Below are 24,382 nucleotides of genomic sequence, written 5' to 3'. Positions count from 1 at the left end.
TTAAAATATATTTCAAACATCATTTTGATAAACATGAAAGTCGTAGCGCTTTGTGTTATTGTTCAAACCCAATTTGAATTATCTCAATTAATGGAGTTTTGAGCATAGAATTATACTTGAAATACATTTGGCGAGGAAACGCAACCTTCATAAATTTTGTCACCAAAGGTACCCATTTGGTGACAAAATATATTTGCATCGCCGAAAGTATCCCATTTTTTGACGAAATATTTTTTTGTAGAATGGTTGAGAGTGACATTTATTTAGGGGTATTGCACGCAGAGTCGATTAAGGGGTGAGCGAATTTCAACTTTTCCTATATAAGAGCTTTCATCTCAAGTCTAAAAAAAATGTGATGTACTCTCTAACTTACGATCTCAGTTTCTAGATGATTGAGATTAAAGGTTCTTTTTATCTCAGTTTTTCCAAAATGAGATATATTCTTTCATATACAATCTTAGTTTTTTAAAAACGAGATCTATTCTTTAAGTTACAATCTCACTTTTAGATTATTGAGATTAAAAAATCTTTTCATCTCAGTCTTTTTTGAAACGAGATATATTCTTTCATATACAATCTCAGTTTTTTTGAGAATGAGATCTATTCTTCAAGTTACAATCTCACTTTTTAAATTACTGGAATTAAAAAAAATTTCCATCTCAGTTTTTTTCTTATAGCTGAGATTAAAACTATAGTTCATAACATTTTATTACGCTTTTACAAAAAGTGAGATCTTTTTAGTTTTTGGACCGTGATCTTTATACCATTTTGTAGTAGTGCACCCAACCCACCGAGGTGTTGATCGAGTTAGACCTCACTCATTGGTGACTCAAAGTAACATAGGCTAGATACTTAAGTTCATTAACTTTCTTAAGATTAAGAGTGAATTACAATTAGCATTATAAGATTCACATTTAAGTGGACAGTAGTTAAAATAGAGTGAGTCTTATGATGGTCCTTCAGTGTATACTAAATACACCAACATATTAACTTGAAGTCTTTCACTTCAATGATTGAGATGGATCATTCTATCAAATAGAAGTTAATCATGTTGCAATTGACCTGACAGATAGTTCATTCTTATCAGCAATTGTGAATAGTTTAAATTACAAACATTGGTGATTTATATCTCCCATAAGTAAATCACATTTACATGCATAAATCATATTCAATGTAATTTGGGACTTTTATATTCATCTCATGAATTATATCCAATGTATGAAACAAAGCATTTCAGAATAATAAAATAAAACTCTTATTGATAATGTAAATAAACAAATATTGGTTTTGAGGGCATAAAACCAACAATCTCCCACTTGCACTCACAACCAATCTGGTCTACTTTTGACTCCCATGTTATCAACATGACGGTCAAACGGATTAGAAGGTAAAGCCTTTGTAAAAGGATCTGCCAGGTTTCTGCAGATGCAATCTTGTTTACTATGATATCTCCTCGCTGAACAATATCTCTGATGAGGTGATATTTTCTCTCAATGTGTTTCCCACTTTTGTGATTTCTAGGCTCCTTGGATTGCGCAACAGCCCCACTATTATCACAATAAAGAATCATGGGCTGTTTTGCCAATGGTACCACTCCAAGCTCTAGTAGAAACTTTTTGAGCCATACACCCTCCTTAGCTCCTTCAGAAGCGGCAACATATTCAGCTTCAGTGGTGGAGTCTGCAACACATTGCTGTTTAATACTCCTCCAACTTATGGCTCCTCTTCCAAGTGTGAACACATAACCAGAAGTTGATTTGCGCGAATCTTTATCTGACATGAAGTCAGAGTCTGTATATCCAATTGGCACCGAATCCTTTCCACCATAGACTAGCACATAATCTCGAGTTCTTCTCAAGTACTTAAGAATATGCTTTATAGCTATCCAATGGTCCAGGATTTGATTGATATCTGCTGACTAGGCCTACTGCATAATAGATGTCTGGTCTAGTACATAACATAGCATACATAAGACTACCCACAGCAGAAGCATAAGGTACTGTCTTCATTTTCTCTTTCTCATCCAATGTATTGGGACATTGATCCTTAGAAAGAGTGATTCCATGTCTGAAAGGTAGGAGACCTTTCTTGGAATTATGCATGCTAAACCTTACCAGAATCTTATCTACATATGCAGCTTGGGACAAACCTATCATCCGATTTTTACGATCTCGTAAAAGCTTAATCCCAAGGATGTAACTTGCTTCTCCCAAGTCCTTCATATCAAATGTATTTTCCAACCAAACTTTGACTGAAGACAATGCTCCTACATCATTCCCTATGACTAGTATGTCATCCACATATAGTACCAGAAACATTGCTATTCTACCTTCACCCCTTTTATACACACAAGGCTCATCCAGATTTTGATCAAAACCAAGAGATTTAATTGCTTGATCAAATCGGATATTCCAACTCCGCGACGCTTGCTTAAGTCCATAAATAGACCTATGCAACTTGCAAACTTTTTGCTCTTGACCATTAGCTACAAAACCGTCAGGCTGGACCATATAAATGTCCTCTTCAAGATGGCCATTCAAAAATGCCGTCTTGACGTCCATTTGCCGAATTTCATAATCATAAAACGTAGCAATGGACAAGCGAATTCGAATGGATTTAAGCATGGCAATAGGTGAGAAGGTTTCCTCATAATCGATACCCTCTTTTTGAGTAAACCCTTTCGCCACTAACCTTGCTTTATAAGTCTCAACTTTTCCATCGGCTCCTCTTTTTCTCTTGTAAATCCACTTGCACCCAATTGGTTTAATATTGGGTGGAGGATCCACTAGCTCCCAGACATGATTGGAGTACATAGACTCCATTTCACTTTTCATAGCTTGTTGCCAAAGTCCCGAATCCATATCACATATAGCTTCATCATAGTTGGAAAGATCAGACTCATGTGGAGAAGGTTCTGAACCTTCTTCAATAAGTAAGAATCTACTAGGCATCCTAGTCATCCTCCCACTACGACGAGGTGACGATGTGCTATTAGGCAAAGTATCATCAGAAATATTTGGTGATTCTTCTATAGTGGTAGGAATTTGTTGAAGAACTACAACTTCATTTGTTAGTTCTTGAAAAACAAATTTTTCTTTGGGTTTCCGGTCCATCATATAATCATCCTCTAGAAAAACTGCATTTGTACTTACAAATACTTTCTGTTCTGTAGGATTATAGAAAAGCCAACCTTTAGTCCCTTTAGGATACCCGACAAAGTAACATTTTTCTGATCTAGATTCCAGTTTACTCATCTTTCCTTTAAGCACGTATGCAGGGCACCCCCAAATATGAAAATGTTGCAGACTAGGCTTTCGCTTGGACCACAACTCCCGAGGTGTCTTAGGAACAGATTTAGTTGGAACATGATTTAATATGTACAAGGCAGTATCTAAAGCATAGCCCCAAAAAGAAATAGGTAAGTCCGAATAGCTCATCATAGATCGAACCATGTCAAGTAAAGTCTTGTTCCTTCTCTCAGCTACACCATTTTGTTGAGGAGTTCCTGGTGCAATCAACTGAGAAATAATTCCATGCTTAACTAAGTGACCTAAGAAGTCATTAGAGAGATACTCACCACCTCGATCTGATCGAAGGGTTTTGAGGTTCTTACCCAGTTGTTTCTCAACTTCCGCTTGAAACTCTTTGAACTTTTCAAAAGCTTCAGAGTTATGATGCAACAAATAGGTAATAACCATATCTCGAGTAATCATCTGTGAAGGTAATGAAATACTCATATCCACCTCGAGCCTTGACATTCAACGGCCCACATACATCCGTATGTACAAGTTCCAGTGGCTCTTCAACTCTATTGCCCTTTGCTGAAAAGGACCTCTTAGTCATTTTCCCTTCCAAGCAAGATTCACAAGTTGGTATCAGTTCAACAACCAAAGAAGATAAAATACCATCTTTTACCAACCTATTTATCCTGTTTAGATTAATATGACCCAACCTCAGATGCCATAGGAGTGTGGTGTTAGACATGGGGACTTTTCTTTTCAATGGTAAAGATTGTGAGCTAGTAGCTTCTGTATCATGTATCTCATACATGTGAGGAGTAACAGAGTAAAGACCATTAACCATTTTACCAGAGCATATAAAAGAACCATTCTTTTTAATAATAACTTCTGAATTAAAATTCATAGAATAACCATGTCTTGCTAAAGAAGAAACAGAAATCAAATTTCGTCTAACAGAAGGAACATAAAGACACTCTGATAAAACTAACTCTCTACCACTCTCAAAAGAAAGTTTTATTACTTCTACTGCTACGGCTGCAACACTTGCATCCGATCCCATGCATAGCTTTATCTCTCCATCACTTAGCCTCCTGGTTACTTGAAACCCCTGCAACGAATTACAAACGTGATCAGTTGCTCCGGAGTCAACACACCAAGTATTAGAAGTACTATCAGTATAGTAAACTTCCATGACAAGAGATTCAATCATACCTGCACTTTTCTTACTTGCCAAAAAATCTGGGCAGTTCCTCTTCCAGTGACCAACTACACCACAATGCAAAAACATTTTCCTTTGGGTTTTGCATTTGCCCCTTTATTTTTCCCTTTCTTGATCCCTTTATTAGGACCAAGCTTATTCCCATTATTGTTCGAAGCATTGGCAGGTTGCTAATTTTTCTTTTGCCATTTACCCTTAGGCTTATTAGCCATCTCATGAATCAACACACTATGATTAGGCTTGATAATACCCTCAGCTGCCTGGAGAGCCTGGAGAGAGCACACTATGATTAGGCTTGATAATACCCTCAGCTGCCTGGAGAGAGTTCATTAACTCTGAAAGTGATAAATCCATTTTATTCATATTGTAATTCAATTTGAACTCTTTGAATGACCCATGCAGCGACTCGAGGATAATATCAACTTGAGATTGACCATCAATCTCAGCTCCAAGGACCTCAAGTACATTTAAAAAATCAATCATTTTTAAAACATGGTCCCCTACAGGAGTCCCCTCACCCATCTTAGTGTTCATGAGTTGTCTCATGGCGTGCTGCCTAGCAGCCCTACCTTGCTCACCAAACATCTCCTTGAGATTAAGCATAATGTCTGAAGCACTACCAAAAGATTGGTGTTGATGTTGCAGCACATTAGACATAGATGCCAAAATATAACATTTAGCCATCTCATCAGCCTTCTTCCAATCTTTAAACTTTTTCCTCTCCTCATCTGTACTCTCATCAGTGGGAAGTGGGGGGCAATTTTCAGTAAGTACATAAGTGTACCCCTCTGCAGTTAGCACTATATTCAAATTCCATTTCCAGTCAACGTAATTTGGTCCAACCAATTTGTTCTGGCTCAAAATGACGCTAAGTGGATTAAATGAGCTTGACATCTGAAATAAAAACATTCATACATAAATAATGGATATAAATTTTTTTTGCATTCACTTATGATAAATAGTGTAATCCTCTCACCACTATTTAGTGATACCATCGGAATCCTAATCCCATAATGACATCTCTCCTATGGGAAATGATGTTATTAATGATTAGCAGATCATACTTATTATCTAGACATCTCATGGCAAATAAAATATGACTTCTGATTTTTGGTCTCTAAAATAAGTCAATAAAATTCCTAGGAGAATCTCTTATCACTTATTTAGTCAAGTGTATACCATCATCTAGGGCTAAGTGACAACTGTAATGAGCAGCCTCTCCGAGGGGAGATGACTCACATTACGTCTCACCCAATCCTATCCATGAGAAATCCAATCTTGTAGCCAGTTAAATGAGCACCCTCCGAAGGAATGACCGCACGTAGACGGTTCAAGACACTCACTTTCACCTTACTATGGATCTAAAAATGGAAAGACCGCAGGTTTTTCTCAAAAGCCCTCTCCCACTTGATTTTTAGAATTGGAGGATTATTTTTAGAACATACATACATTAACCAAGTATCTCATATTCTTAATGCATGCAACAGTTGAAATTCTCCAACTTTAATAAAAGAATTTTAACATATCAAATGTTGCTTTCCATGGTCATTTATGTTCTAACAATCTGATCATATCAATTTAAGAAAGAACAACAAATAAATGCCATAAAATAAAATAAGCAACATGCGATTTAATCAAATTAAACAGGAGCAATAGGAAAACTAATAGGACTCTCCTATATACAAGTTTCTCCACAAAATGATAAACCTAATACTACCCAAATTTATCCATTAGAGGTGGCCTAAAACATGTGACGTGCAACACTTATCATCTCATGATATATATGAACATGTACTTGAAAATTATCTAAACACTTTAGATTACAATAGAGTAAAATAGTTCATACGGCTTCAAGTTTCCAGTTTAATGATCAAACCCTTTGACCATTTTATATTGATCATCCTATACGATTGACCCATTCCAAAACATGATTAAACTCTTTAATCATAAAACAGTTTCTGTTTGATTTTATCGAATTAAAAAAAAAACGTTGCTGTGAATCCGTCCATGGCAGAAACATGAAGAACTCCCACTGCGGTAAAATTAATGTCTCATGTAAAACAATAAAGGACACGTCATTCCGGAGAAAAAAAAAACCCGAAAAAGGTTTGATAAATATTCTGAAAACAGTTTCATATAATATGAGAAAACTAAAACATGACTAATTGCTGCACCGAGGTTTACTAATTCACAGGCAGGTTCAATCCAAGTCTGATTAGGAAATAATTGTTTTCTAATGGAAACTCTTTCCAAGAAAAAACTTCTATTCCAAACCAACTGTTGTGTATGCTTGATGACCAAAAAAAAATAGATCTGGAAACAAGAAAACTTATGACAGAAAACTCCATTGCCAACCTTTTGTTGTAATAAATAATAGATTAAGTATCATGTCCAATATTGCAACATGCATACACATACATCAACATGTATCTGATATGTACAAACATATTCATCACATGAATACTATAACACAGTCGTATGGTTCGACCAAAACATGTACAGCATTCACATGGGCCGAACAAATCTGTGTATTTGGTTTTATCTTCAAAACACGAAACAATACGCATATGTAAGATGGCTCTGATACCACTTGTTGGGTTTTTCTCAAAAACCATTGCGGAAAATATATAGTTTCAAAAAAAAATGTTTCGGATCTACTTCTTACGTGTGCGTAAAGTTTCATGAGGAAGGGTTAGGGTTTTACCTTTTCGGAGTTCAAAAACAAAACCCTACTTCTGGTTATGAAAAGATTGATTCCTTCTTACTCCTTGCACCCCAAAAATCTTCAACCCTATGACCCAAGAGAAATTAGCCAATAGGGTTTGTGGGAACCCTAGAATATTTCTCCCTTCTTTTAATCTCTCAATATCTGGTAGGAGGAAAAATTGTCGTATCCTACATGAGAGAATTAGAGATATATTTATAGGGATAAATTTACTTGGCCAATAAGTCAAACTCTTGTTGGGCTAGGGTTGGGACCTATGGGCTTCTTAAAGCTTAGCTAAAATTGGACTCATGCTCTCTCATCTCCATGAGTGGAGGCCCAATTAAACCAAAATTAATTCCACTATATAATTATGGCTGAACTCTAGGCCTCAAGAATATTAATATATTGTTCCCGATAAATGCCAATACCATAATGTCAAACCCCTTCACTATGTAATGTCCATAAGTAGCAATTGGTCATAATAAACAACTGTCACACCAAAGCATACTTATATTTTAATTCCGTTGAATACTAGTTCACTCACTTTTAGTCTAGAAAAATATTTTAATGAACACTTCATTAAAATGACTAGTACTAGGTTTAAAGACTAATCCAGTGAACTAACTCAAGGGGACATTATACTCTGTAATTAAATAGAGAGTGAATTCCATCTTGAAAGTAATGTTCTCACAGTCCTAACATAAATCACCCAACCCACTGAGGTGTTGATCGAGTTAGACCTCACTCATTGGTGACTCAAAGTGACATAGGCTAGATACTTAAGTTCATTAACTTTCTTAGGATTAAGAGTGAATTACAATTAGCATTATAAGATGCGCATTTAAGTGGATAGTAGTTAAAATAGTGTGAGTCTTATGATGGTCCTTCAGTGTATACTAAATACACCAACATATTAACTTGAAGTCTTTTACTTCAATGATTGAGATGGATCATTCTATCTAATAGAAGTTAATCATGTTGCAATTGACCTAACAGATAGTCCATTCTTATCAGCAATTGTGAATAGTTTAAATTACAAACATTGGTGATTTATATCTCCTGTAAGTAAATCACATTTACATGCATAAATTATATTCAATGTAATTTGGGACTTTTATATTCATCTCATGAATTATATCCAATGTATGAAACAAAGCATTTCAGAATAATAAAATAAAACTCTTATTGATAATGTAAATAAACAAATATTGGTTCTGAGGGCATAAAACCAACAGGGACAACATGCACAAAATGCAAAGACCCTCCCAACGTTTGAAGTCTCTCCCAAAGTGAGCGGCATCAAAGCAACATAGGGATAGCATGCACAAAATGCAGAGGCCCTCCCACCGTTTGAAGTCTCTCCAAAAAATGAGCGGCGCCGAAGCAACATAGCGATGGCATGCACAAAATGCAGAGGCCCTCCCACCATTTGAAGTCTCTCCCAAATTGAGCAGTGTCGAAGCAACATAGGACGGCATGCGCAAAATGCAGAGGCCCTCCCACCGTTTGAAGTTTCTCCCCAAAAGCGAGCGGCGTCGAAGCAATGTATGGACAGCATGCACAAAAAGCAGAGGCCCTCCCACCGTTGTAAAGTTCTCACCAATGACGAGAAGCAGCGTCGAGGCAACATAGGGACAACATGCGCAAAAGCACAGAGGTCCTCCCAACGTTGTGAAGTTCTCACCAATCACAAAAAGCGGCGTGAGGCATAGGGACGACATGCGCAAAAGCACAGAGGTCCTCCCCCTGTTGTGAAGTTCTCACCAATGACGAGAGGCTGCGGGGATGACATGCTTGCGTCAAGGCCCTCATTTAGTCAAAGCTACTTCTTTCAATTGCATTCTTTCCTGAAACAATGGCCAAAACAAAGGAAAAATAAATAAATAAATAAATAAAAGAAACAAATAAAGGATCGGTCCCGTTATTGGGTGCATAGTTGCACTGGTTAATGTTCATGAATTTGCATTTTTCTATGCAAAAACTCCTTGCTTTTTCTGACCTTTAAGAGACAACAATTAGGGAATTGTACTCTCTCCTCAGAGAAGGAGGGGCAGCCCACGTCGTACGAGTAGAAATTTGTAAGTGACAACTTTGTTCTAAAATAATGTATCGACCTTTTTCACTTTAAAATTGAGATTAAAAAAAAAAACATATGTTCATAACTTCTACTAACACGGTAACACCTGAAGCCACTCCTGTAATATTTTTTTTAATAATTTAGGAGTCTGAGTCAGTTTTTTTTTTCTTCTAATAACTTAGGTGTCTGAGCCAGCTTTTACATACCTCGACTAATTCCAAGAGATCAATCCCACCACCGACTTGTAAGGGTCTCAATTAAAGGTAGAGCAAATCTCTATATAAACTAGCCCCAAAAGAGTTGATAACACCTAAGAGATTTCGAATCTAAAACCTTAGGAGAGAGCATTACTCCCCCTCTCCACTCTCTCTCACAAACCAGTCCAATGGGAGAAGCAATATAAGGGGTTGGTCAGAATTATTTTTTTCTTATTCAGATTTTGAATTCCTGTTGTTAAATAGTAGTAAAAATTATCTATAACTTATTATTATTCTTAACATTATTTTAACATATAAATTTTATTTTTTATTTTTTTCGAGTCCTCTTGTCTAACCGAATAAAAAAACAACAATTTTATTTATGTCTTAATATTTTTTGAATTTATCTCATCGATACAACATAAAAATTGTGCAAAAAAATTTTATTTAATTTTTAGTTTGATTCATTCGATTGTCAAAATAAATTTATTTGATTTTTTTTATTTAAATAAACTAAATATTTTATTTATTTGATTTAAACTTATTATACAAAATAAAAATTGTACAAAATTGTCAAATATTTTTTTGACATTAACAATTTTGACAAAACTGTTGTACTTGGTGGGCACTTTCACCGTTTTAAATAAAAAATGTTACTTACCAGTCTATTTGACAATTATTTTGGTCTTATTCATATTTTGAATTCTTGTTGAGAATCAAATTGTCAAAAATGTTAGTTTTGTTATTACTTACAAAACTAAGGGCAAAAATGTAAAGACACCCAACAGTACTACTGCTTATGTCATTGTCAATGGTCTTCTAATATTGAATGGCAGTACTCATTGGAAGATGGCTCTTGGGGTCCACATAGCTGGTGCTACTTAGGCTCCGTTTCGGGAAAAAAAAAATCTTATTTTTTAAAAAGGTAATTTCAAGTTCAAAAATTATGAGCTTATTGAAATCTAAAAGTATGTAATATGGATTTTGTTTGGAAGATCTCGATGAGATCTTTTATACGATGCAAAAAAAATGAAAAATTATTTTTCATTTTTTTTATTTTTGAGTTTGAAAATGTGACATAAGCTGCTTATTTTTTAAAAAAATTTCTGGAACGGGGCCTTAGCACCCATTAGCATTTTACCATTTTTTTCCCCCACATAGAGACCATTCTTTGCTGTTCTGAATGCGACATTGCAAGAGTCGACGATCCTTAGTAGAGTAGTGCCTCAGTGGAGATAGTGGCCCATACTCTAAAGCGGCACGTGCAGTGACTTTTGTTGAGTGGCGGTGTTGGTTGAGACCTCATTGCCGGACACGGACGGTAGTAGACGAGCCCAAATGGTATGAACAAGCTTTGCGTTGGGATGCACTGAAAGGAGAGACAATGCTTTGCTCATATAGGAGTGAAGGCCTTCTAGAAAGCTTGCAAAAGAAATTAACAGAAATGGAAATAGCAAATTAAGGAAGAAAAAAAAAAATCAACGGTAAAACAATTCCCCTCGAGAAAAGTTTAGCCGTGCTTGAAAATAGAAGGAAGAGATTAAAGTTTGTTACTGTTGGGAAACGATTCTCAGAACTCAGTAATAACGCATACAGGCGGAATTAGAGTTTTACCACAACTTCTGCGTCACGAACATTGGTTGAACTTGTTACAGCACACATTGCTGTATGCCACGAATGCTGCTCGACCGTACCTTACAATCTTCTACCGTATTCCCCGCATGTCTAGAACACAAATCGAGTGTGGACTCTATCGTGATCTGTTTGCTTTCTCTAGGTCTTTCGCTATTTCGTGTATAATAGAAAAAACCAAGTCACTGACCTAGAGAGCATACATGTGCGTGTGTGTGTGTGTGTATATATATATATATATATATATATATAGGGCTACGATAGGGACCTAGGGAGTAATAAGTTCGGGCTCCTAGTGTAAATAAGAAACCCTAATCCCACAAAGATTCTATTTCTTAGGGGACGACTATTCGCAGCTCCGTTTTTTCTCCCTTAATCCACTACATTTCGGTAAATAGTTGTTGAAAATTACATAACATTTCGGTAAATAGCTGTTGAAAATAAGATTATATTTCGATAACTACATGTCGAAAATATGTTCAACCATCGGTAGATAACTGCCGAACATACATTTTTGGTAAATAGCTGTTGAAAAAAATATTATATTTCGGTAATTGTATGCTGAAAATGTATCTCAATTTCGGTAACTAACTGTCGAGTATAATTGAAAATTTTTAACAGGCTAAGGGAGAAAATATGGGGCTGCTAATAGTCGCCCCCATTCTTATTTCACTAATTATAATTCACTCCACTACAGAATTATAATTACACTCCCGTACTTATCTCAATTATATTACGAGCTCCATGATATTAAATACTTAAATTTTCTCCATGTTAAAATTACAGATACCGTTGATTAAAATAAATTACTAACAATGCAGGTCACCTATTGCAATCTTGTCCGCATCTGAATTGATTCCAAAATGAAATTCATTCCATATACACTAAGAAGCTTTGACCAAATGTATTTCCTTTCAATGACTCCACGTGCATATTCAAAGGCGGAAATAAATTCCCGAGGTCCAGTTGATCCATTATTGGCATCCTTTTCTGAGGGAGTTCAATTCTTACCGAAGGAAAACACGTGCATGCAGTCTTTGATTTTCCGTCCCGAGGAAAAGTCATGAAAGACAAATTGATTTTGCTTTCCATATTCTGTCTAAATAAACAAATGAAGGTCGGTGGATATCATTCCAAACCAGAAAAAAAATCTTCATATTAGGATTGAGCTTGCCAAGAAATTGATTGGCACCAAATCTGCCGTCAACCAGGCATGAAATGAGAAGAGAAGAAATAAAACTTGGGAAATCTGTAATCAGATCAAGAAATCATGGAAGTTCCTTGTACAAGACACGGAAGGCAATCTTGGTCAAATTGAAATCAAACATAATGAATGCATGTGTTAATCTCGTCGTGCGTGTGCCCATCTTGATGTCTCAAGCAAGTGATTTGGCTTAACTACACAGCCTTTTTCCTCTCTCATGCAAAGGTACTATGCTGAGCCAACTACCAAGAAAAAATGTTACTTCAAGCCTCGCCCTCGATGCTTGCTTGGCGATTCTAGCAAGCAAGCATTAGCCTAAGCCTCAAAGCGGGGGCAATTTGTAGACACTAAAATTTCGGCATGACTTAATCACCGTCCAATTAATTTAGACAAATAAAGGGAAAATAACGGTCAATAGCGTGTTTTGATAATTAATACCCGCAAAAGACATTTTTAGCATTAACAACTGTTCTTACCTTGTCTTTGGAGGGTATTAATTATCAAAACACGTCATGGGCCGTCATTTTCCCACAAATAAATTGTCTTAATTAATTAAAGTCAAAATTGCTCAAAGCCCTCAAATAAGTATTGGGCCCATCAAATTTCTAGGCTGCCAAAATAAGTCGGTCTAATTAGCCTAGCGGATCAATAAATTGGGCTAACTTAATTAGCCAAATGGGTCAAGGGATTATACAAACCCAAAGGTGCAGGCCCACTTCAAATAAATCCTAAAAAAAGACTCAAATAATAAATATTATTTCTCTTTTAAATTAAAATCATTTCCTTAAAAGAAGTACAAATCTTCTTACCTAGGAAATAAAATGAAATCAAGCCAATCAAATCAATCAGGCCAATCAAAGAACTTATCTTAAGATCTTGTCATACTTAGCTCTTCTCTCCTTGAGCCTATAAACAGAGGCTCATACGAAGAAGAGAGGACTTTTGGCTAGACATTCTACAGAGCTCTCAAGCACTCTTTAAGAATTCAAGCACTCTCAAACAAGTTTGGCCAAGAGAATCCAAGCACTCTCAAGCATTTATCAAGGCTCTCAAAGTTCTTTTCAAATCCCTCTCAAATTTCTTGTAGAGAATCCACAAGCACTCAAGCTACGTGCTAGTTCGTCAACAACAACAATCTACGGGTTGAATCCTGTGAAGATCGTGCCTCAAACTCATCATTTTGTCGAGATTAAGCTGCTCAAGCCCTCAATCAAACTTGGTTCTTCAAGCTTCTCAACTTGAAGATTTGAAGGAATTACCTACTGCTTCAATAGCCGTTGGATTGCAACTTCATCTCCAGAGATCGAATCAGAGGATTGCTTGTTCTTTTCTTAGAAAAGAGCATTTATTAGAGAATTGTACCCCTTTTTTAATTCAAATCAATAAAATTATTATTTTGTGCATCGTTTTTGCGTTCTTTATTGTAGGACTCGAATTTGTGTGTTACAACAACCGACAAGGCCGAGCACCGAACTACCACCATACAATGATCCGACGATCTACAAACGCTGCAAACCCCACAAGATGCAAGACCCTTGATGAAACGCAGAGAGATCATCACTTTTGGGGTAGGGTTCCCCCCCCCCCCCCTAATGCAGTCGCCCCCTTCCCTTCTTCCCCTCTCCCTCTTTTATTGGTTCTCTTCCTACTTCTCTCCTCTCTCAGCCCCTCAAAAGTTCCCCTTTCCTCGGGGCCCAAATGTGGGGAACTAGGTCTGGGATTTTTGGCTCTTGGCTCTTGGCTCCAATCAGTTTGTGATGGACTCTCGAGCTCTCCAACAACAACGCTGAAGGCATCATTGCAGCTTCAACTGTGATAGGACCAGGCTACAGCTTGATGCAGATCAGGATCTTTCCACCCACATGTGAGACGTGGGTTCCAACATAGAAGCTGATTTTTCAGTTTTTCCCTTTGTTTTTTTTTTTTTACCTCGTACTGGCACCTTTTTGTGTCCTTTGTATTTGTTGTTGAAGAAAAACTTTGTAACGACTTTGATTTTTAGTAAATAAATCTCGTTTAACATTTGAATTATATTTTTGCTTTTTTATTTTTTTGATAATTCATTATAATTAGATTTTAGTCCTTTGAAATTCCATTTCTTGATTCAAAACCCTACATGGTTAGTATAGTTAGCTTCTAACTGGTTAATTGGAGAAACCAAACTACCTAGTTCCTTTCTCTTTCATCCTTTAGTTAATAACCGCTTGGAAAACTTGTAACCGTTGGGTAATAGAGTTTTAATGGCCAATAAAGCTTTGATGTGACGAGTCAAGAAAAGAATCTTGGGTCATGTCATGTCAACCTTACTTGTTCTTCACCCTTTGGTCCATAATTGTTAGGGAAGATATCACCCATTGGATAATAGTAACTAGTCTATATATATACAGTGTTGGTTTCATGTCCGGGAGTCCGGATGGAAGGATTGGTCCGCACCCCTCCTCTAAGCCGTTGGATTAGATCCAACGGCTGTGATAAAAAAAAGATCTCGCGGGTCAAAAAAGACCCGGGTCAGGGGAAAATTAACGCGGGTCATGTGATTCGGGTAAAATACGGCTCGCTCCTATCCTTTCCCATTTGTTTACGCGTTCAGGGGAGAGAAGAAAGAGAGAGAGGCGATTCCAGAAGAACTCCACGATCGAAGACAAAGAAGAATTGATCTAACCAGAGATCTCATCCCAGGTCTCTCTCTCTCTCTCTCTCTCTCTCTCTGCATTTTCTGGAAAAATCAGAACAGGTTTTAGGATTTTTTTTTAATCAAACCATAACCTCAAACCCGACACCAAGGTCTCTTTCTCTCTCTCGATCTCTGCATTTGACCTCCAGAAATTAGGGCTTTTTTTGAATTGTTTCGAACAAAAAAAGGGGCTTTTTTGAACGACCGTACAAGAAGATTAGGGTTTCGTTTCAGTAAAAAAGGGCATTTTTTTTTGTTGTTGAGGGTTTGTTAGTATATGAACGTCAAGTAATGAAAATATGATTTCAGAATTGGAAAATTTTCTAGGATTCTTCTTTGATGGTTTGGTTATTGGAAATGTTGAACCTTAATTTTGATACGTAGTATTGCCTCAAATTGGCTGCTGTTACTATGGACAATAATGGTGGGCCGGGCTGCGAATCTTTGATTTCACCATAAAAGTAGCAAGGGAAAATGCAGCAGCTGTAACACAGTTGCATAGATATTGTTCACGCAGCTAGAGTTACCTAAGGGTTCAAGTGTTGTATCCTGTAGGAACCATTCTTTTTAGTTAATTAGGAGTAGCTTTTAGTTTTGTGTCGTGTTTCATAAGCATTTATACTTGTAGTGTATGTCATCTGATTGTTAATTCATTTGTCACACATGTGGTAAATTTGAGCGAGTTTCTTTTGGTAGAAATAGCAAGCTCAACAACAAAACATGGATGAAAAAGGTAGTGTATAAGGATACAATTAGAACTAGCATGAAGCTTCTCCTTGAAGGGCTAGCTAAGACAAGTCAATTGGCATGCCAAATCCCTTGCCTTTGCCAAAATTTGGCAAAGGTTATGGCAAAAGGCTCTCAACTAGGTAGCCAATCTTGCTTCCATATGTTATACATGACCTAATTTTGTTGCTTCCATGTGTTAGATATTCAGGCATATATAGCAAGGTTGATTTCGGCTCTAATTCCACCTTAAATCGGGCAATTGCAGCAGCTTCCCAAGATTGATTTCGGCAACAACTTCTTCGGCCCAATTGCGTTGCTCTGATTTTGTTACCAATTGAAGTTAGGAATGTTGTTTTTTTTGCTTTGTTGTAAGGTGGTGAACATAGTACAGGCCAGTTTCGGCTTTTTTCTTTTCCATTGTTTCCTTTGGCGGGCTCTCAAGGTTATACCCTTGGCCATTTTTTTATTTCTTGGACTGAGATTCTTGGTAATTAATAGAAGTTGAGGAATATTTGGCAAGTAATCCGTGTTGTGTCCTAGGGTCAGAGGTTGCGTGTAAACAAGTGCTGAAACTTTGGTGAAAAACTGGTCCTGAAACTTTGTGAAAACATGTACAATTATCCAGCAAAAGTAACTAGAGATTGTATGAAGTAAAGATATAAGGAACTCTTTATTCTGGATGTCTCTTCTTTTTCCTTGTTGTTTTCCTTTTCAGAGAACTTATCCATGATTTGTTAGGTTGAGGGAGTATGTGAAGGATCTCAGTTTTCATTGTTCCATCCTTTTGTTCCACCATTTCATATGAGTATACCATTTATGGTCGAATTCCATGTCATTGGGTTTGAGAACTAATATACCTACGAAAGTTTGGAGGACATTTTCTTTTCAATATCACTTGTATTGAATAGCCAAAATTCAAGTAGCTGGCATTGATGTCACATGCGAGTGTGAGTTTTTGCCTCCATTGGGTACAATTATCCAGTATCAGCAGATGTGGTTGTTAGCAAATAATAGGAGACCGAAGCAAGTAAAATACAGCCATTTGTTGAGGCCACAATGCCTCCAAGAACTCGTGGCAACCTTCCGGCCGCCCAACGACATATAACTCTTTTGTTCCAGGTTGAATTAGTTTGAAAGATTACAATCAGAACTGCCACTAAAAAAGGTACATGGACAACCATGCAAGCAGACAAGGTTTATCAAAAATCATGCTACGAAAGTTCAAAACAGAGGCTAGGGCCAAATTCCAATCAGAATTTTATTTCTTTCACTCCAGACATGGTACAAAATTGCTGCTATAGAGAGCATAAAAACCAAGCAGCTTTGCATAAAAAACAATCTTCTATGAATCTAGGACCACAGCAGCTTTGCATAAAAAACACTGAATCTAGAACAATCCCCCATGTCGTCATCTCCGTCTCCGCATGTTGCCATCCTGAAACACAAGTAACTCATAATATGAAGAAAGCTACAAAAAAATAAAGACCACAAGTATACAAATAAATTGAAATTACATTCAACATCATTGTTTGACATGTCATCGTTGTCGTCGTCGTCGTCGTCGTCCAACCTAACATCTTGCGAAGAGCTAAGAAATTAAAAAAGACAACAATTAAAACTTAAACAACTAAATGATCAAATAGATTGAAATTACAAATGAACAAAGTTAGATGCATAGACGTACATGCTAAGAAGCTTTGGACGATTTCTTTTGTCGTGCGACTGTCCCGTTAACCCACAACCATGACATTTCCTGCTCTTCTTGACAGCCTTCTCTTTTCCTCCTTTTAATCGCTTACCACAACCCTTTGCCCTAACTTGGACTGGTTCTTTAAAACTATGTTGGCTTCCATGAGACATACGCATTTCCATATCACTCGTTGGACAAGGTTCGCGAGAACTCCTCAATACTGTAAGTTCATCCTTCGCGAGTAATAGGTGCTTCGATACCACTTCAGTTCCTTCCTCATCTAGTACACCGTCATCAATCACATTACAAGCAAGTTGGAAGAGACCCTGTCGCCTCACTAAAATCGAACGGTCGCATATTTCTTTCTCAACACTACCCAAGTCATCCATAACTCTACTCGCTTTTGCTGATTTTGTCCACCTCCGCAAGATGTACTTAGTAGGCAATTCCATCATTTGCATTCTACTAAAGTAAGCCAACATGTGTCGACATGGAATTCCGTCAAAGTCAAACATCTTACAACTACAACGGACAAGGTTTGATGACTTCTCTACTAAAATCTCTCGACTTCTCGACCCTTCCATATCCAGCCTCCGAACATCCCACAAACACCGATGTTCATCCTCATGTCTTAACGTTACCACATACGCATTAATTTGAAAGATTTCCTCTTGAAACATATAAAATATGCTCTGCGTATATATTTCACTCATTCCCTTTTCCATGAACGACGAGGTTTTCAAGACAGGCTTCTCATTTACATCTTTGTGATCCAAATTCAATTCATTATGTCGTATACGTGACAATGCCCTTTCAAACCGCAAAACAAAATCCAACATTGTATTTTCTTTAGACACGTATCTCTTAAAGAATGCATGAGAAATTTCAGCTCTTTGGCTACTTGTCATGTGGGCAGAAAAAATGTGTTTCGTATATGCCGAAACCCATCTGTCACGAATTTCGTACATGGACTGTAACCATTCATTGTCGGACAAGTTAGATTTTGTTACAATATCTTCCCATCTTCTATCAAACTCTTCAGGGCTCTCCGAATTCCATATACATCTTTTGAAATCATCATAATGTTCTTTATAAGATAATGCACTTATCTTTGAAGAAAATTTACTCACAATGTGCCAAATGCAATATCTATGGTGCTTATTTGGAAGAACATTACCAAATGCTTTTGTCATTGCCAAATCCTGATCAGTTATGATCATTTTAGGCGGGCCTCCTGGCATTGCTTTCAGCCATTCTTTAAAAAGCCATTCAAATGAATCACTCAATTCATTACACAAGAATCCACAACCGAAAAGCGTAGTCTGCCTATGGTGATTAACTCCTAATATAGGAGCAAAAATCATAGAATATCGATTTGTATTGTAGGTTGTATCAAATACCACCACATCCCCAAAATATTGATACGACTTTCTACATGTGGCATCCGCCCAAAAACAATGACTCATCCTCCCCTCATCATCTTTCTCCATTGTAAAATAAAAACTGGGATTTTTTTGTTGTTCGGTCTCAAAATACTCGTACAACATGTCGGCGTCATATCCATCTACGCAATTTCTCTCATCCCTATTTTTGTTATAAAGATCTTGTGCTAAAAATCCAACATTTTCAAGACCCCCGGCTTGTAACTCCAAAATACTCATTTGTTGATGGGGGGGCACATTTGCAGCAGTGAGATGTTTTGTTAAAGATTTTTGTGCATCGGAAATGCGACGATGAGATTTCAACAAATGTGTCTTCCTCGGAGTCGTAAGAAGGTGGCTACGACCCTCGACAAAGTTGGAGACAACAAACCCTTCACCTGATCGGGCTCTCACGACAACTAATTTTGCACCACATTTCGCTCTAGTCAAACCCCGACGACGTGTAGTAGTGGCCTTAGAAATTCTCCTCTCCCCTTCTTTAAAACAAACATAATCTTTCCTACTAAGTTCACCATTCTTATCCGTCTTGCTTGAATTTATTCGCACACTAAATCCAGCATGAAATGCATAATTGTTGTAGAAGGAATACACATCCTCTAAGTTGCGAAATTGTTGGTTAATTCTCGGTATCAGTTCATTTTTAACTTGAGGAGTGTGAAGTTCACAAGAATTAGTAGACTCTTCACATAGTTGAGATGATGACGGTGAAACTAGTTGTATATCATCCAAAGTCTGCGTTCTAAAAACCAAAAGCAGAATTAATAACTACACCAATTCATTTCTTATGCCTATCCATATGTATATAAGTAGAGAGGTAGAGAGAGATACCTTGGTGGTGGTGGTCGAAACAAGGGGGTTGGATTGATGCTCACACTACCTTCTTTTTCCATTTCTTTTCAATCTGCAACACAACCATGATATTAGAGAAAAAATGTGTAGCCTGTGAGTTTTCTTTTTTTGTTTGCAATACAAAACTGGGACCCCATATATTTTCTTGTCCCTATCAACTGATTTAGGTGCTTCCTGTAAAGAGGGAAACACCTAAATCATCAATTTGAGAGTCAATTGTCACACACTCTGTTGCCGTAGTAGTCTAAGGAGTCGTATCTTATAACCAGCAGTTGGCCCAGGTCCACTATGGAAAGGTCTGAGGAGTTATCTCTTGATTCTTCCTTCGAAGCTAACTTCTTGATTTCATCTCACACTCTGCGAAACGGAGAGCGAAAGACCTTCTTCAAATACCAGTGGGGGAGGGTATCCTGCTGTCAAGTCAATAAAGAAACCTCCGATCCTTGTTATGAGAGGCTGGCATTTTCACTCGCGCTACCCGACCCGAGAGGGAAAACGAAGTCACCCCTTTATCTAAGCCTGCTAACTAAAAAGCCCTACAAAAAGTTTCAATTTTACTCCCAAATTCCAACGCAACACAATTACACTTTTCGAGCATCAAATTCCAAAACAACACAATTGCATTGTAAAACATCAAATTCCAACAGGAGTATAAACAAAGTTATTAAAAAAAAATTCCTGGTTTGAGGTTACGGTTCGATTAAAAAAAACCCTAAAATCCATTCTGATTTTTCTAGAAAATGCAGAGAGAGAGAGAGAGAGAGAGAGAGAGAGAGAGAGACCTGGGATGAGATCTCTGGTTAGATCGATTCTTCTTCGTCTTCAATCGTGGTGTTCTTCTGGAATCGCCTCTCTCTCTCTCTCTCTCTCTCTCTCTCTCTCTCTCTCTCCCCTGAACACGTAAACAAATGGGAAAGGATAGGACCAGTATTACCCGAATCACATGACCCACTTAATTTTCCCCTGACCCAGGTCTTTTTTGACCCGCGAGATCTCTTTTTTATCACAACCGTTGGATCTAATCCAACGGCTTAGAGGAGAGGTGCGGACCAATCCTTCCATCCGGACTCCCGGACATGAAACCAACTGTATATATAAATATATATATATATATGTGTGTGTGTGTGTGTGTGTGTGTGTGACAAGACTAGTCACATGGGAATCTTGTACCTTGCTTCCAAGAAGTCAACTTTGCCATTTCATCCTTTCATGTCAACCATACTTTTTCTTTACCCATTGGGTAACAATTGTTAGGGGAATTATTATTCCTTGGTTAATAGAAATTAGACTTGCCAAGTGTACATACATATATATACAACTTGATAGGACAAGACATGCCTAGGGTTATAGCCTTAAGCCTATTTATACTTTCCTAGATATATATATATATATATATATATATATATATATATATATATGTACTTATATATATGCAAGAGAGAGAGAGAGGGGGGGAGGCCGAGAGAGAGAGAGAGAGAGGCCGAATGGGAGAGAGAGAGAGGTGGAGTGTGTGCCTGTGTTTTGTTCTCTTTCACAAGCTACTTAATAGCCCTAAGCCTATTTACTACATGTCAACCCATTAGTAGTATTCCTGAGTACATCCTAGCCTTTGATTTTATTGTTTCTTGCAAGCAACCTCTTTTTAGGACAAGACTAGTCAAAAACCCTTCATGATGGCCTAAGATTTGGCCTATAAATGGAAGTGACAAGTGAGGGAAGGCTATAGATTAATTGAATGACTTGAAATGACAAGTCTAAGGAGCAAATCCATGGGGGGATTGGAGAGGGAGAGAGCCGGCCATGGGGGAGGAGAGGGAGCCCAAAAATTTGCTATAAATAGCACCCCATACTTACCATTCAACTCACACCTTCACCTAGCAACTTCTCTCTCAAAGAAAGTTTGTGTTTTAACTTGTTCTTGCCTAGTTTTTCCTTGTTCTTGAAGCTCTTCTTATGTTCTTCAAGAAACTCATCCCAAACCACCTTTTCGATCCATAAAGTAGAGTAGTTTTAGTCACAATCTAGTTTCGAGATAAACCTTTCTCTTTCGAAGCTCCCGGATGCTCACCGTAAGAAGTTACTCTGCCCAAACTCCAACTTACTTTTCGTAGTCGACAACTACCGCCAAGAAGAAAGGTAGAGTCCCATATACGCTATCTCTAAGTGTACGTAGAATCCCTTTGTCCACTAAACTCAAAGGAGAACATAGAACCGTATGTTGGAAGTATAAGTACATTCTCCGTAGATAAGGTTATCTATCACTTATAATGTTTTGAAATGCATGATAGTTAATAACTTATTTTCGCTAATGGAAGTATGAGCATGTTGGAATAAATGACTTTTACCCTAATAAACACATGTGTTGTTTTGAATTTCCCACAAAGGAAGAAAGAACGGTTTTGCAAAAGATAAGACTTTATCGTTGATAGAAGTATTCGTATTTTGATCTTTAGATGGTTATGAGCATGTGTTATGAATTGTTTGCATTACTTGTCTTGTTGTAATGCATAAATTGTGATTTGAGCATGATTAGTAATATAGAGTTGGATGATCTTGCTAGTTTAGTTTCAAGATTTCAATGAATGATTTATGATTTCATATGTGAAAAGTCCTACCGCGGAGTCTTTGAATGAAAACGTGACACGAAAATCGAAAAAGTTAGAAACATGACACCTAGGGTGTGGTTAATGAAAGGTGTGTTTCGGAAAGGAGAAATGTTTTGGAAACCGCAATGTGGCCGGACGTGGTAGCCATTGTGTGGTGTGTGTTTTGTGTGCCAATGGGAACCCAGCGCGGTGGAACCATTGTGAGGATACTCGGGAGACCGGCGCAGCGGAACCGAGGTTGAGTGTGTAAAAATGACGGTTTTGAAAATGTTGATTTGGTTAATGAAAGGTGAAACCAATGACACGGTCTACGAGAAGTCGCAAAGGAGAAACTCGAAAAAATCATGGATACCAACGTTAGTTGAATAATGAATGCGGATGTGTCATTGTTAACTATTTCGTCGAATATGTATGAACTATATGGAAATTATTGAAATTGTGATCATTTGTTCGTAAGTTAAGGGTTAGTGGGTATAGGTTACTCTATTGAGCTTTTGTAGCTCACGGTGTTAACTTTTGGTGACCCTGACATATTATGTTGGTGGCGACAATGGTATAATGTGTCAGATCTTATAGACGAATAGGGTGAACTCTACACCTTGGAAGCCTTTAGAGCCGAAGAGCTAGCCAGGATGGAGGAAGAAGCGGAGCAGTAGATAGGAACCCTAGTTCCCTCCTTTAATTGAATAAAAGTACTTTTGTAAGGTTTATGATGTAATATTGAGCCAGACTCCATTTATTTTTCAATGAAATTGTCTTTTTAACGTTCGCAAATTCGGGGCGTTACAACTTGGTATCAGAGCTTTAGGTTCAAAACCTCGGCCATGGGTAGAATGGGTAGAGCCGTAAGATAGTTTAACCGTTGCATAAACGTGAATTGAGTTTAAGTTTACCGTCCCAAATTGGGTGGAATTCTGACAAAACAATCCTCGGATTGAAGCAAGGTGTAGGAATTGGCAATACCACCGAGCTGGGAATTCCCAAACAATTGGATGATGACTTAAAATCAAAGATCGAATGTGGAACTTAGAAACTTGAAAGCATTTTTGGTATTAGTAGACTTTTGTCTAAAAACGTTACTAATTAAGGTTTAAAACTCTTCCTTGTAGATGAATCACATGAGTCCCTATCAAGTCAACCTACAAGCTGAAGCTCATCATCTTGCAAGCACCCTAAGGTCAATGACAAACCAACTAGTGGGGGATCCTTATTTCCCCTACGCATTCCCCTACGCTCATGACCACTACCAAGAACATGGCACCCTTATACTTCTCGGAAATAAGGAGGCAAATGATGCCGAGGCAGCACCTATCTTAGTCCAATTAGCTCCTCCCGTAGAAGTGGAGTTCCTAGCTGAGGAAGTTGAGGAGGAACCCGAGGAAGATCCCGAGGAAGAACCCGAAGAAGAGGAGCTCCCCGAGGGGGAACCATTCTATCATGAGAGTGATGAGGAAATGGAGTTTGGGGAAATAGAGCCAGGGTGGGTCATGCCAAGCTTCATAGACATGCCCGGAGACTACGATGAAGTACCACCACCACCCTACGAGACCGACATAGGCGCGTATACGGTCAAATTTCCAAACATTTTCAAGACGAGTTGAGAAGGCCTAGCTTGTGGTTGGATCTTTTGTTGTAATCGGAATGCAGTAGGAAGCTAAGGCTAATAAGCCATCTATGTTGTACTCCTTTTATTTGGTAATGAAAGACTTGTATTTTCTTTTGACATATGATCACTGTTTATGTGTGTACTTGTATTTATTTGTGTGCAATCCACTCATTACACCATTAAGTCTAATATATAATTTTTCCTTATTGTTATAAATGTCGAACATACCACAAGGAGGATGCCCACCTTTCGCCCCACGAGTCTTGGCCAAATACCGGTCATTGCTAGCACCAGAGTAGACAGGACCAACCTTCCCATCCGAGGATGACATGGAGCTCTATGAAGTCCCAATCACTCGGGAGATGCCCCCACCAGTCCCAATGCTCGAGAACATTCCACCTACCCAAGTCCCTGCACCACCTGTGCAGAACTACGAGCAACCATTTGACTGTCTCATGTCTGACCCAGAATTGGAGGCTACAATGCTAAATCTCTCCCAGTACTACCTAGG

At 37.8% G+C, this 24,382-nt stretch overlaps 2 protein-coding genes across 2 annotated transcripts; both read right to left on the bottom strand.

Moving 5' to 3' along the window:
* Positions 1–4,710: 4,710 nt before the first annotated feature.
* LOC131299665 (uncharacterized) lies at positions 4,711–5,708 on the bottom strand. The gene has a single exon (XM_058325245.1). The coding sequence runs from the start codon at positions 5,365–5,367 to the stop codon at positions 4,711–4,713; it is 657 nt and encodes a 218-aa protein (XP_058181228.1). The 5' UTR covers positions 5,368–5,708.
* Positions 5,709–17,028: 11,320 nt separating this feature from the next.
* LOC131299664 (protein FAR1-RELATED SEQUENCE 5-like) lies at positions 17,029–19,812 on the bottom strand. The gene is made up of 3 exons (XM_058325244.1): positions 19,639–19,812; positions 17,363–19,549; positions 17,029–17,266 (listed from the first exon to the last, which is right to left on the bottom strand). Exons 1-3 carry the CDS (start codon positions 19,698–19,700, stop codon positions 17,029–17,031), a joined length of 2,487 nt encoding a protein of 828 aa, XP_058181227.1. The 5' UTR covers positions 19,701–19,812.
* Positions 19,813–24,382: the final 4,570 nt, after the last annotated feature.

This window comes from Rhododendron vialii, chromosome 9a (assembly GCF_030253575.1).
Source record: "Rhododendron vialii isolate Sample 1 chromosome 9a, ASM3025357v1".
Classification (NCBI taxonomy): Eukaryota; Viridiplantae; Streptophyta; class Magnoliopsida; order Ericales; family Ericaceae; genus Rhododendron; species Rhododendron vialii.
This window is presented reverse-complemented; position numbering and strand designations above follow the sequence as displayed.

Coding starts and splice junctions, on each gene's coding strand:
- LOC131299665 (XM_058325245.1), bottom strand. CDS start 5,367: ATGTTTTTATTTCAGATGTCAAGCTCATTTAATCCACTTAGCGTCATT.
- LOC131299664 (XM_058325244.1), bottom strand. CDS start 19,700: ATGGAAAAAGAAGGTAGTGTGAGCATCAATCCAACCCCCTTGTTTCGA. Junction 19,550..19,638: donor TTTCGACCACCACCACCAAG/GTATCTCTCTCT, acceptor TTTGGTTTTTAG/AACGCAGACTTTGGATGATA. Junction 17,267..17,362: donor CGTCCAAAGCTTCTTAGCAT/GTACGTCTATGC, acceptor TTAATTTCTTAG/CTCTTCGCAAGATGTTAGGT.